Source organism: Rhinoderma darwinii, chromosome 11 (assembly GCF_050947455.1).
Source record: "Rhinoderma darwinii isolate aRhiDar2 chromosome 11, aRhiDar2.hap1, whole genome shotgun sequence".
In the NCBI taxonomy this organism is placed as follows: domain Eukaryota; kingdom Metazoa; phylum Chordata; class Amphibia; order Anura; family Rhinodermatidae; genus Rhinoderma; species Rhinoderma darwinii.
This window is the reverse complement of record NC_134697.1, coordinates 2,925,879-2,940,382: the sequence shown is the minus strand read 5'-3', so window position 1 is coordinate 2,940,382 and position 14,504 is coordinate 2,925,879. Positions and strand designations below refer to the sequence as shown.

Sequence of the window (14,504 nt, the reverse complement as noted above, 5' to 3'; positions counted from 1 at the left end):
ACCCAAAAGAAGACGCCGGAGGCCGAATCTTATCAGAGAGGAGCGCGGGGTTATTATTTTTAAAATAATGTAAGGACGATTGCAGAATTACTGTCATAGAATGAAGACGTCGTCTATTATCCACCTGATCACCATTATACAGATTATATATTATACATGACCGATCCTGAGTTTCATCCTGTATTATACTCCAGAGCTGCACTCATTATTGTAACTCCAGATCAGTACAGAATAAGTAATGTAATGTATATACACAGTGACTCCACCAGCAGAATAGTGAGTGCAGCTCTGGAGTATAATACAGGATATAACTCAGGATCAGTACAGGATAAGTAATATAATGTATGTACACGGTGACTCCACCAGCAGAATAGTGAGTGCAGCTCTGGCGTATAATACAGGATGTAACTCAGGATCAGTGCAGGATAAGTAATGTAATGTATGTACACAGTGACTCCACCAGCAGAATAGTGAGTGCAGCTCTGGAGTATAATACAGGATGTAACTCAGGATCAGTACAGGATAAGTAATGTAATGTATGTACACAGTGACTCCACCAGCAGAATAGTGAGTGCAGCTCTGGAGTATAATACAGGATGTAACTCAGGATCAGTACAGGATAAGTAATGTAATGTATGTACACAGTGACTCCACCAGCAGAATAGTGAGTGCAGCTCTGGAGTATAATACAGGATGTAACTCAGGATCAGTACAGGATAAGTAATGTAATGTATGTACACAGTGACTCCACCAGCAGAATAGTGAGTGCAGCTCTGGAGTATAATACATTATGTAACTCAGGATCAGTACAGGATAAGTTATGTAATGTATGTACACAGTGACTCCACCAGCAGAATAGTGAGTGCAGCTCTGGAGTATAATACAGGATGTAACTCCGGATCAGTACAGGATAAGTAATGTATGTACACAGTGACCCCACCAGCAGAATAGTGAGTGCAGCTCTGGAGTATAATACAGGATATAACTCAGGATCAGTACAGGATAAGTAATGTATGTATACAGTGACTCCACCAGCAGAATAGTGAGTGCAGCTCTGGAGTATAATACAGGATATAACTCAGGATCAGTACAGGATAAGTAATGTAATGTATGTACACAGTGACTCCACCAGCAGAATAGTGAGTGCAGCTCTGGAGTATACAGGACACTACTTTGAGTCAGAGGGACTGTAAGAGCGGCCCTTCCATGTAATACTATCAGCTGTTTTTCTGGGGTGCCGGGTGATTGCTGCGGCGGTTCCTCTCTGATTGGGTTGTCTGTAGATAAGTTGACCGGTTCGTTAAATTTGCTGCTAGTTTAGAAAAATAATGCTGTTCTCTAAATACTCCTAGAGCTGCGGACGTTCTCAGTCATTCAGTAAGTGCTGGAGGTTAGTTGTGGGGAGGGTCTCCGTCTCCCTCTGCATAGATGAGCGCCCCCCATCCTCTCCATGTGGGTGCCAGCGAGTGCCCTTTCTTCCTGGGCTCCCTCTTTTGGCTGCCAGCGCTGTCATAAATCTCCGGAGGGGATTTATTTGGCGGTTTTACTAACTTGGATCATAAAGCTTTTCCTTTTTTTTTTCTGCTCCAGTCCAGAGGGAAATTTATTTTGGTTTCGGTTAGTGATACCTCATAAAATGTCTCCAGATCTCAATGAGAGGCTCAAGGTGACTGTGCGAGTTGTAGCTGAGTGCAGCTGTTCCTGTGAGGTAGTGCGGCTGTTCCTGTGAGGTAGTGCGGATGTTCCTGTGAGGTAGTGCGGCTGTTCCTGTGAGGTAGTGCGGCTGTTCCTGTGAGGTAGTGCGGATGTTCCTGTGAGGTAGTGCGGCTGTTCCTGTGAGGTAGTGCGGCTGTTCCTGTGAGGTAGTGCGGCTGTTCCTGTGAGGTAGTGCGGCTGTTCCTGTGAGGTAGTGCGGCTGTTCCTGTGAGGTAGTGCGGCTGTTCCTGTGAGGTAGTGCGGCTGTTCCTGTGAGGTAGTGCGGCTGTTCCTGTGAGGTAGTGCGGCTGTTCCTGTGAGGTAGTGCGGATGTTCCTGTGAGGTAGTGCGGCTGTTCCTGTGAGGTAGTGCGGCTGTTCCTGTGAGGTAGTGCGGCTGTTCCTGTGAGGTAGTGCGGCTGTTCCTGTGAGGTAGTGCGGCTGTTCCTGTGAGGTAGTGCGGCTGTTCCTGTGAGGTAGTGCGGATGTTCCTGTGAGGTAGTGCGGCTGTTCCTGTGAGGTAGTGCGGCTGTTCCTGTGAGGTAGTGCGGATGTTCCTGTGAGGTAGTGCGGCTGTTCCTGTGAGGTAGTGCGGCTGTTCCTGTGAGGTAGTGCGGCTGTTCCTGTGAGGTAGTGCGAATGTTCCTGTGAGGTAGTGCGGCTGTTCCTGTGAGGTAGTGCGGCTGTTTCTGTGAGGTAGTGCGGATGTTCCTGTGAGGTAGTGCGGCTGTTCCTGTGAGGTAGTGCGGCTGTTCCTGTGAGGTAGTGCGGCTGTTCCTGTGAGGTAGTGCGGCTGTTCCTGTGAGGTAGTGCGGATGTTCCTGTGAGGTAGTGCGGCTGTTCCTGTGAGGTAGTGCGGCTGTTCCTGTGAGGTAGTGCGGATGTTCCTGTGAGGTAGTGCGGCTGTTCCTGTGAGGTAGTGCGGCTGTTCCTGTGAGGTAGTGCGGCTGTTCCTGTGAGGTAGTGCGGCTGTTCCTGTGAGGTAGTGCGGCTGTTCCTGTGAGGTAGTGCGGCTGTTCCTGTGAGGTAGTGCGGCTGTTCCTGTGAGGTAGTGCGGCTGTTCCTGTGAGGTAGTGCGGCTGTTCCTGTGAGGTAGTGCGGATGTTCCTGTGAGGTAGTGCGGCTGTTCCTGTGAGGTAGTGCGGCTGTTCCTGTGAGGTAGTGCGGCTGTTCCTGTGAGGTAGTGCGGCTGTTCCTGTGAGGTAGTGCGGCTGTTCCTGTGAGGTAGTGCGGCTGTTCCTGTGAGGTAGTGCGGATGTTCCTGTGAGGTAGTGCGGCTGTTCCTGTGAGGTAGTGCGGCTGTTCCTGTGAGGTAGTGCGGATGTTCCTGTGAGGTAGTGCGGCTGTTCCTGTGAGGTAGTGCGGCTGTTCCTGTGAGGTAGTGCGGCTGTTCCTGTGAGGTAGTGCGAATGTTCCTGTGAGGTAGTGCGGCTGTTCCTGTGAGGTAGTGCGGCTGTTTCTGTGAGGTAGTGCGGATGTTCCTGTGAGGTAGTGCGGCTGTTCCTGTGAGGTAGTGCGGCTGTTCCTGTGAGGTAGTGCGGCTGTTCCTGTGAGGTAGTGCGGCTGTTCCTGTGAGGTAGTGCGGCTGTTCCTGTGAGGTAGTGCGGATGTTCCTGTGAGGTAGTGCGGCTGTTCCTGTGAGGTAGTGCGGCTGTTCCTGTGAGGTAGTGCGGCTGTTCCTGTGAGGTAGTGCGGCTGTTCCTGTGAGGTAGTGCGGCTGTTCCTGTGAGGTAGTGCGGCTGTTTCTGTGAGGTAGTGCGGCTGTTCCTGTGAGGTAGTGCGGCTGTTCCTGTGAGGTAGTGCGGCTGTTCCTGTGAGGTAGTGCGGCTGTTCCTGTGAGGTAGTGCGAATGTTCCTGTGAGGTAGTGCGGCTGTTCCTGTGAGGTAGTGCGGCTGTTTCTGTGAGGTAGTGCGGATGTTCCTGTGAGGTAGTGCGGCTGTTCCTGTGAGGTAGTGCGGCTGTTCCTGTGAGGTAGTGCGGCTGTTCCTGTGAGGTAGTGCGGCTGTTCCTGTGAGGTAGTGCGGCTGTTCCTGTGAGGTAGTGCGGCTGTTCCTGTGAGGTAGTGCGGCTGTTCCTGTGAGGTAGTGCGGCTGTTCCTGTGAGGTAGTGCGGATGTTCACACTTCCGTTTCTCCGTTTCACTTGTTACAATGTATCATGGAGGTTATTATATAATATATCTTCACGGGGCACAGGTGACAATCTCTACATTATAGGGGGTATTTTATGGGGTGAGGACTGGCACTTCCCTCGCTCTCCTTCCCCTTCATGGGCTCACTGATACATCTGATGACCGCGCTGCAGGATCACCAGGGGGGGGCAGCAGTGCCGTACAGCAGACGGCCCCCACATAGCTGTGACCGCACCCCAATACAACACCTTGATGGAAAAAGTGGGGGGTCACAGACCAGCACAAAACAGTACTGAGCATTAACCCTTAAATGAGTAGTCACCCAGCTTTCTGAGAGTCCTGAATGGCTAGTCGGCATAGTTACTCGTCAGTATACCCCTGCTGTAGTTTGGTACAGCTAGGGAGTGTAACTGTTTAGGATTCTAGGAAAGCTGGGTGATCATTTATAATAATTGCAGGCATATTAGTTGTGACCCAGCTTTCCCAGAAATAGAAATAGTTGTGCTGAGAATATTTAACCAGTAGTGATCGGGGGGCTCGGACCACCCCTGATCTTACATTTTTCTCCCATTTAGTGTTTGTGGCTTTAACTTTGTGAATTCTTTTTTTTTGCTTTTCATATTTGAATGTTACTTTGCATAGTTTCTTATACTCCAGTCCCATCCAGAGCTGCATTTATAATTCTGATAATTGTATGGGTGCGGTTTATCTCCGCTCCGCGGTCAGACGTGTCGCCTAGCACCTCACCTGTATGTGTATTACTGTTATCAGACCTCCCACAATGCACTGCTCTTTGTAAGGAACGCAGCAGATTGGTCTATGCAGCTCCTGATGTGACTGGAGTAAAGCATGATGTAACTTGGGATCGGTAAAAGTTAAATAAGCGTTTACAAAGTTACTCAACATTTTAAGTTCCTAAGATTCTGTGTGTTTCCATTCTGCACCAAGATCTCTGCTTGCTGCATTGTTTACATTCAGAGGCTGTAAATCCATCCTTACCTACTCCTAATCACACAGCTGAGGGTTTGTTACAATGTGTTGGCGTAGGCAGTGTTCTGTACTTCAGGCTGATACATTTTATCTGCGGTGATACTTTGTAACAAGCTGTCAGGACAGGAGAGTCTGTTACATTGTGCCGCAGCGCTGCGTCTGTGAAGATGGCGGCTTTATCTCCAGACTCTTCTCGTGTCTCCGCCGCGCTCCCATCCGCTCCGCGCTCCCATCCGCTCCTTACGTCTTGTCTCTTTCTTCGGCCTTGCTCTGTATTGAGGTGGAGGGAGTGCGGCTTCTCGCGCGGCTTCTCGTGCGGCTCAGCGAATGAAGTGGAGGTTTTTTTCATGATTTCTTTTCCCTATTTTTTTCTTTCACATCTTTTTTCTAATGAGTAAGAGTTTTGCTAAGGTCTGAGGTCCTGCTGTCCAGGATTCGGGGAGTGATGAGGATGGGAAGAGGATTTACTGTGAAATAATCTCCAGCCGTTACTTCTTTATATCAGTCTCTGGGAAAGCTGGGTGACAACCAATCTGTCCCCGGATTCATCTGATCTAGGTGCCGGCGATTCTTCGCTGTGAAACACATCTGCCATGACACAATATGCCACCATTACAGCCCTCATAGAGTTTGTCACCCATCTTTCCCAGACTCCCGAATGGCCAGTTTTTCTAGTTTGCAGGCTTATAGCAGCGCAGGTGGTGTGACTATCACTGGCAGCAGCACTGAATTCTGCTGACCGGCCCACAGGGTAATCGCTTATAGCAGTATATTTGTAAATTGCTGAACATACAATTCCCTATATACGTTGTGACGTCTCCCATAGGGTGTCCTGGCGGGTGCTCCCAGTGGGTTCCTCCGGGCTATGCTCCTGCAGTCGGGTGCTCCTGGTAGGTTGCTGTGGGCTATGCTCCTGCAGGGCTATGCCCCAGAGTCGGGTGCTCCCAGTGGGTTACTCCGGGCTATGCCCCAGAGTCGGGTGCTCCCAGTGGGTTACTCCGGGCTATGCCCCAGAGTCGGGTGCTCCCGGTGGGTTACTCCGGGCTATGCCCCAGAGTCGGGTGCTCCCGGTGGGTTACTCCGGGCTATGCTCCAGAGTCGGGTGCTCCCGGTGGGTTACTCCGGGCTATGCTCCAGAGTCGGGTGCTCCCTGTGGGTTACTCTGGGCTATGCTCCAGAGTCGGGTGCTCTCGGTGGGTTACTCCGGGCTATGCTCCAGAGTCGGGTGCTCTCGGTGGGTTACTCTGGGCTATGCTCCAGAGTCGGGTGCTCCCAGTGGGTTACTCCGGGCTATGCTCCAGAGTCGGGTGCACCCGGTGGGTTACTCCGGGCTATGCTCCAGAGTCGGGTGCTCCCTGTGGGTTACTCCGGGCTATGCTCCAGAGTCGGGTGCTCCCGGTGGGTTACTCCGGGCTATGCTCCAGAGTCGGGTGCTCCCTGTGGGTTACTCCGGGCTATGCTCCAGAGTCGGGTGCTCCCGGTGGGTTACTCCGGGCTATGCTCCAGAGTCGGGTGCTCCCTGTGGGTTACTCCCGGCTATGCTCCAGAGTCGGGTGCTCCCTGTGGGTTACTCTGGGCTATGCTCCAGAGTCGGGTGCTCCCTGTGGGTTACTCCGGGCTATGCCCCAGAGTCGGGTGCTCCCAGTGGGTTCCTCCGGGCTATGCTCCAGAGTCGGGTGCTCCAGGCCCCTGCACGTTATAATGGCGTCTCTCTTCGTTTTCGGTGTCCTTTTCCAGCGCTGTACATTATTTATTTCTGCGTCATGGAAATTATTACAATGATTAATTATGATGCGACTTTTTCTTCCGGACCAGCCTGATCCAGATCCCGCGCTGCCCCCCAATATCGTTGTACCCCCAGTGACTTTGGGACGCTGTTAACCCTTCCTGCTGGCTTCATCTGGTTCTGCAGGGAGCATTAGATGTAATGGGGGGATGGGAGCACGTGGGTGTACGCCCTGCCGCTTGCAATAGACAGGGTTTTTTCTTTTTATTTCTCACCAAGATCTCTGCTTGCTGTTAGTGATGAGAACATTCTTGTTTACATTCAGAGGCAGAAACTTTCCCTGATCTTGTCCTGCTGACACAGCGGAGGGTTTGTTACAATTGTATCCAGTCTAGATAAAGCTCTGGACTCCACCCTGACACATTGTGCGCCTCCTCTTCTATCCGGACGTGGCATCGATTGTTATGTAGATTTACATTCCTGCACTCCCTGAGCTGCTACTTCCCTGCTCTTCCTGTGTCAGTCTTTCCTGTAGTTCTGGAATTCTATTCATGAACCAGAAGGTTCAGGATGAACAGAGCTGGAGGTCCCTCCCAGATAGTGGGGGCTTCACCGCAGGGGATTGTGGGAGGAGACCGTGACTATAAATGGTTAATCATCTCTGGGGGTCCTGGGGGGAGATCTTGAGCTTTCGTTCTTCGTTGGACTCGGATCAGTGAATGTCCGTTCTCCACCTGTCGCAGATTATTTTGTTTTCTCTGCAGAGTATTTCGCTTAGTTGATATTTCCTAGTCACATGAATTGCGCCGTGGTTTTTGGGGTGACGGGCGCCGCTGCGGACGCGATTCCTCCGGTTTTGTTGATTGCTGCGGAATGTTCCAGATCTGGTGGAGCAGGATTGTCGCCCGTCATCAGCGCTCATTGTGTGTCCTGACCCGAGGACGGTCCCACCGCGCGCTCCGCACGTCTCCCCGTCCTGCTCTCATTACTTTTGTGTTCGGTTCTCGTGCATTGGATGACACAAGTCTGTAGTGACGCAAACGGCGAGCAAAGCGCCATTTACACGGAGGAGTATAAGAGGCTCCGCGATATCCGGGCTCACACATCGTCCTGCTGTTATATTAATGATCTGCGGTGGGTCGGTGGTTAGTTCATATAATAGTGAAAGGGTTAATGGTGACATCTCCGGTGCTCTGGGATCATGAAAGGGTTAATAGTAACACCAGTCGCTGTCGAGGGTGGTGAAGGGGTTAATGGTGACCTCCCTGGTGGCCGGGTCATGGTAACGTTGTTGTTTTTCCAGGGTAGTTAAGGGGTTAATGTTGTCACTAGTTGTCTAGGGTGGTGAAGGGGTTAATGGTGACCTCCCTGGTGCTCTGCATCGGTGCTTTCCTCGGGTGGTGAAGGGGTTAATGGTGAAGCCCCCACTCGTATATTATTATTACACGTGCCGGGTTTTCACGTCGCGGTTTCGTTGTTCATAGTTTATTGATAACGCAGAAACACCCGCCATGTGTGAACCCGGCCTCATAGTAGACTGGAGAACGTCCCTCACTGCTGGGGGGGTCTCTGCGGGACAATTAAAATTCTTGGTAATGATCTCAGTTGTCGCCTGCCTGCTGATGGTTTCCACACACCTGACTCCTTGCTGTCTGTTTCCTTTTTGACTATAACAATTGCTTTGATTATTTTCAGGGTCCAACACGTGGCAGGTGCCTGAGACGCGGGGGGCCATTGTGCAAGGAGGATACGGCCACACCAGCGTTTACGACCCGATCACAAAGTCTGCGTACGTCCACGGAGGATACAAAGCGCTGCCAGGAAACAAGTACGGCCTCGTGGACGATCTGTACCGCTATGAAGTCAATACCAGGATCTGGTGAGTCTCCGAGCAGCCACTGAAATCACCACGAATGTAGTCCATGCTGGCCGCACGGTCGCTGTATGGTTTGTCACAGTGTGACACTGAGCAATAATGGGGTCACCATTACATTAAAGGGTTAAACTCCATTATTGTAGAACGACAAGTTCTGTAACTTCCTAATAGACTTTGCGAGGAATTTATCAACTTTTCCTGCGCCTGAAAAATGCAAGTGCATGAAAAGTCGCCATTTGCGATAAAAGTTGCGACTTTTTTGATGCCTTTTCTCCTTCTCACTGTAACTTGTGACAATTGTATCCAGTCTAACAATCCTCTCTGAGGGAAACACATCACCAGCACAAATCTCTCCTGTCCTGATGGTTTGTTACAATGTATCAGTGCAGGTGAAATGTATCAGTCTGGAGTCCAGGATGTTTCTCTCACAGAGGATTGTCGACACTGGATACAAATGTAGCAAATCCTCAGCTGTGAGAAATATTAGGGCTAAACATTTTTTCAAACCTCTGGATGTAAACGAGTGTTCCCATTCACTGACAGCAAGCATCAATCTTGAAAATGGTGTGGAACTGAGGCACAAAGTCTTAGAAATGTGCATGGAGCAAAATAAGAGAGTGGGGGTCTCAGAGTCGGTGCCGTCCGGGTGAATATAATGGGGGTTAATATCTAGTTAAGTTTAACATCCTCACAATCTACAGTCTGACATGCAGAATTCTGGGTAACAACAAATATGGCTGCCAGGGGGTGCTACCCAATTCCTCAGATTCCTGAATGGCAAGTCTGCTCCATTCTTCAGTGATATGAGAATCGGTGCAAGTTCCATTCAGGCACTGAGGAAAGCTGGGTGACGGCCATATTGGATTCCAGCAGCAGACGGCGGGTCATATTGGCGGCTGGCGGTGTATTAGTCGATGTGAGATGATGCCGGGTCACCCGGGGTCCCCCAGATATCTGGAAAGCGTATACAATTGGTGCGTCGGTCCGGCAGGGGTTAACAACTACCCAACCCCCGGCGGGCAGCGTAACATTTCTGTCGTTTGCATTGCGGGCAGATAACAGAGTAGACTGCGCAAACACTGACTCGAAGCCGCTGAGCCAACATGGATCCTCACGGGACGAGCGGCGCCCGGATTGCGGCGTACGTTGACCTTTTCTGGCTGTGACGGTTCAGCTCCTCTCAGAACGTCCTCACTCACTGCTTTAATTTGTGCCTGGAGAGGCCGCGGCGCCCCCATCTGACCGGGGGAGGGGTGCTGGAAATGCTAGGACTGGGAGTGTTACACACGTTTCGTCCTCTTCTATTCGGTTGCTGGGAAAGTTGGGTGACAACCAATAAGGCTGCGGTTACCGCTCCCACCCTGCTGTCTCAGACTCCTGAATGGTAAATGACACAGCATGAAATACCCTGCGTCCACATCACCACATCTACCATCAGGAGCTGTATTTACAGCCGTAGTCGTCATCCAGCTTTCCCAGTCTCCTGAATGGTAAGTCTCGTTATGTAATGTACACACACAATTCTGCTGGTTGTTATTGGAAACCATCAGCAAGCCTGTGCACAGACACCCCCTAACAGCTTAGCTGAGCTCCTATAATGCAGGGGGGCAGTTAGTTTTTTCTTTTTTTTTCAGACACTTCCCAGAATGCAAATCACCAGAGTGAGCCGTGTGCAGGGATGTTATTGGGATCCTTTCCCTTTAAGAAGCGCTTCCTAGGTGCAGGATCGGGGTTGTAATGATGTATAGATTGTACCCCAGTCCTGCGCTCGTAGGGAGGCGGACGCGGCATCTCCGGCCTGTAGCTGATGAACGCTCGGAGCCGCCGCGCTCGCTGACCGCATGTTTATTCATAAGTATCAGAGTAACGACCTCGGGGCAGGAATGAAGCAAATCTATTACCCCAGAAAGGGCAGCTCCGGCCCCGGGCACCCCGACCTTTCCCATGGAGTCCGAGCCATTTATTAAAGTTGCCGTATTGATTTTTTCCCTATTTGTGTCTCTTTTTATATTTTGACCTTTTTCGTTCCCACTTACGGTTTACCGCGCCGCGGCATCAATATCGGAGAAATCCCGTACCCTGTGGTGTCTCGCTTCGTCCCCTCCAGGCTTTCCCCTCATGTTTCACAATGTGAAATCTTCAAAGTATGGATTTGTGTTTCCATTCCTCAGAAATGTCAAGATCTCTGCTTGCTGTCATTTACATCCTGAGGGTTTATTACAATTGTATCAGTATAGACAATCCTCTGAGCTAAATACAGCAGCCGCACAAATCTTTCTCCTGCTCTGATAGTTTGTTATAATGTATCAGCCTGGAGTCCTGGATGTTTACTCCACAGAAGATTGTCTAGACTGGATGCAATTGTAACAAACTCTCAGCTGTGAGATATATTAGGTCTGCACAGGTTTTCATTCTCTGGATTAAACAAGAAGGCTTCTGTTCACTGACAGCAGGCAGAATCTATCAGAAAGTTGCAGAACTTTGGAAACGTGTGCAGTCTTAATTCTTCTAACAGCTGAGGTTTTGTTACAATTGTATCCAGTCTAAACAATCCTCTGTGAGATAAGCAGCCTGGACTCCAGACTGACACATTGTAATAAACAGCACAAGAATGAGATTTGTGTTGTGCTGTATTTCGTTGTCAGAAACATTGTAACAAACCTCTGAAGTATTTGGTCAGGATATTTTTTGAGGCTCTGGACATAAACAAGAATTTTTCCTTTGACTGACAGCAATCAGAGATCTTGAAAATGGTTGGAAATCAAAGCACAAAGTTTCTGCATGTTACGGTATGACATTTGTGACTTGTCCCTTTATGTTCCAGGATGATCCTGAAGGAGAGCGGTTTGTCCCGGTACCTGCACTCCGCGGTGCTGATCAGCGGCGCCATGCTGGTGTTTGGCGGCAACACACATAACGACACATCCCTGAGCAACGGCGCCAAGTGCTTCTCTGCAGACTTCCTGGCCTATGACATCGGTGAGTCGTGCCAAGTGTTCATAGACTAAACCTCACCGAGGAGGATTCTAGAATTAACCCTGTCCTTCCCGGGGACATAGTAAACTCCTTATTTGGGAGCTGAAACCCCCGTCTCAGGCAGGTCAGGGGGACGATCAACTGTAATAGGGTCAGATAAGGAGCAGCAAGGCTGAGCGGAGGCGGCAGGGGATTAAGGGGTTAATGATTATATCAAATAATCTCTAAAATCCATCAAATAAAAGCACCGCCCCGACACACTGATGGCTGACCCTCTGACCCGTCATAATGAGGAGGAGGAGGAGGAGGATGATGATGATTATGATGAGGTTGATGATGATGAGGAGGAGGAGGAGGATGATGATGATGAGTAGGAGGAGGATGATGATGATTAGGAGGATGATGATGATGAGTAGGAGGATGATGATGATGATGAGTAGGAGGATGATGAGTAGGAGGATGATGAGTAGGAGGATGATGAGTAGGAGGATGATGAGTAGGAGGATAATGAGTAGGAGGATGATGATGATGAGGAGGAGGATGATGATGATGAGTAGGAGGATGATGATGAGTAGGAGGATGATGATGAGTAGGAGGATGATGATGAGTAGGAGGATGATGATGAGTCGGAGGATGATGATGAGTAGGAGGATGATGATGAGTAGGAGGATGATGATGAGTAGGAGGATGATGATGAGTAGGAGGATGATGATGAGTAGGAGGATGGTGATGAGTAGGAGGAGGGTGATGATGATGAGTAGGAGGAGGATGATGATGAGTAGGAGGATGATGATGAGTACGAGGATGATGATGATGACGAGGATGATGATGATGACGAGGATGATGATGATGATGATGAGTAGGAGGATGATGATGAGGAGTAGGAGGATGATGATGATGAGTAGGAGGATGATGATGATGATGACGAGGATGATGAGTAGTAGGAGGAGGATGATGATGATGAGGAGGATAATGATGAGGATGATGAGTAGGAGGAGGAGGATAATGATGATGATGATGATGATGATGAGGAGGATGATGATATTAGTATTTCCCTTCATGTTCAGTATTTTCATATATTGGTCCTGGAACATTTATTGGACGATCGTGTGCTGCCCGTTTCCCGGTGACCGCTGCTTATTATGTGTAAAAAGGAAGAATCTTCTCCTCCGCTGTCCGGGACTCCACGTTCTGTGTATAATAACAGGTGATAAATCCCCCACAACATGAGAACGCTGCGGAACGTTCCTGCGAGCGATGAACGTCTGATAAGCGGCGCTGAAAGTGAAGCTCCGGTTCTGAATATCGGTTTTCAGGACAAAGCTCCATATAACGCTGAGTAACGACTGGTGGCACTCATACTGAGCCCGATTACATCAGGTTTTATGCTCTAGTCACATCCAGAGCTGCATCCACAATCCTGCTGACTTCCTGTTGACCTCACATCCCTAAGCTGCCCCCTACTGGTTTATTGTCTGTACAGAGCATTTACTGCCGTGGTGCATCACAGGAGATGTAGTGTTCATACCTGTCTGGCATATTAAAATACTACATCTCCCACAGTGCAATGCAGCTGAGTGCAGTGCATTATGGGTGTTCAGCCGACCTGTCATGGGTCTGTCTGTCAGCGCAGTTCTTTTGGTCAAAATTTTGGATGTGATTGCAATACAACACTTTCTAACAGCAGAATTGTGAATGCAGCTCTAGAGGTGACTGGAGTATAAGACATGATGTAACAAGAATTGAGAATCAGCTTTGGAGTCGATTGGAGTATTAGACATAATGTAATGGTAGGATTATGACTTCAGATCTGAATATGAATGGAGCATAAGACACGGTATAACAGCAGAAATGTGACTGCAGCTCTGGATGTGTCTAGAGTACTAAACATGATGTAGCTGCAGCTCTGGATGTGTTTAGAGTATTAATCATGGTATAACTCCGGGTCAGTATATATAAAGGTGATGGTTTACAAACACTGGAGATTCATCGTGTACGGTGAGGTCCTGTTTACGGTCTAGTCTCACGTCGCGGTGATATATCGTTTCATTGCGCATTTAGTACCGTAATACGATTGCGACGTGTGAATAGACCCCGGAATCTATGAATGGCGTAAAATAATATAGAATCACCGCGTTATTTACCCGGCGCAGTCCTGAAGAACCATCGACGAGTGGAACCTGCAATTAGCGCTTAATTGGCCACTTTTTGTCGCCTTCACAGTCGCAGGCGCCATCTCCCATAATCCCCTTCACAATGATGGGGGAGGGGTAATAGACGCACTCGAACAATAAGTCGCTTGAATCACAGCGTCGTCTTTTTCTTTTGTCCGCACTAAATTACCCCTTTACTATAATCGCGGCGCGGCACTTAGACCGTGCGAAAAAAAAGCGTAATGATCTTTCTTTCTGCGGCTTTAAGGCTCCGGACTATTGTGCAGCTTCGTTTTCTCCCTTCATGTGGAGCTTTCCTCCCCTCCGGTCGGACGCGGTAATAACGGTGTTCAGCGAGCACTCCGCGGCTTTTAAAGGGAAGCCTGATTAACTGGGCATGGCGAGAAGTGACGTCCGTGCCGCCGGTGTCGCTGGAACGTCCACAACAATCCGAGCGAAGCCGCTAATTCTCCTCGGTAAAAGCCTCATCATCCGCACGTGTCGCCGAATAAAGCAAATCCGTAGATAATGGAGCATTTCATCCCATCATGGCGGGCAGCAGCGCGCCGGCTCGTTCTCGTGTAGACGCAGCTGCCGGCCCCTCCCTCGTTTTACAAGCGCGACTTTTATATTCGAGCACAAAACCGGACAGATTGTTGTGTGCAGATAAAGCCACTTACCGCCGCGCCATTGTTTCCACCGTAGTAGGTCTCAATAACCAGCGGATTATTACATAGGACTGCGGCTGTTTACAACGTGCGCCGACTAATGGATCATCGGCCGCCAACGGAAAGACGCTGAAGGAGCAGAATTGTGACCGGATTGAAATGTTCCGTCGCTTCTTTTACAACGGAGGGCGGCAGAATAATTCTCATGCGTTCTAGAAAAAAGTAAGAAACGCAAATAAAAATAGTAGAGCGGATTTCCGACTCTTAAAGGAGACCGGTGCATTTATTCA

At 49.6% G+C, this 14,504-nt stretch overlaps 1 protein-coding gene across 1 annotated transcript in view; it reads left to right on the top strand.

Annotated features, from left to right (window-relative positions):
• The window catches only part of ATRNL1 (attractin like 1), a gene marked incomplete at its 5' end in the record, with an annotated part of 491,004 nt that overhangs the window by 18,092 nt on the left and 458,408 nt on the right, over positions 1-14,504 (top strand). Inside the window, 2 exons of the mRNA XM_075842684.1 lie at positions 8,237-8,420; positions 11,242-11,396. Coding sequence (XP_075698799.1) covers positions 8,237-8,420; positions 11,242-11,396 — 339 coding nt within the window. The remainder of the gene's footprint in view (positions 1-8,236; positions 8,421-11,241; positions 11,397-14,504) is intronic.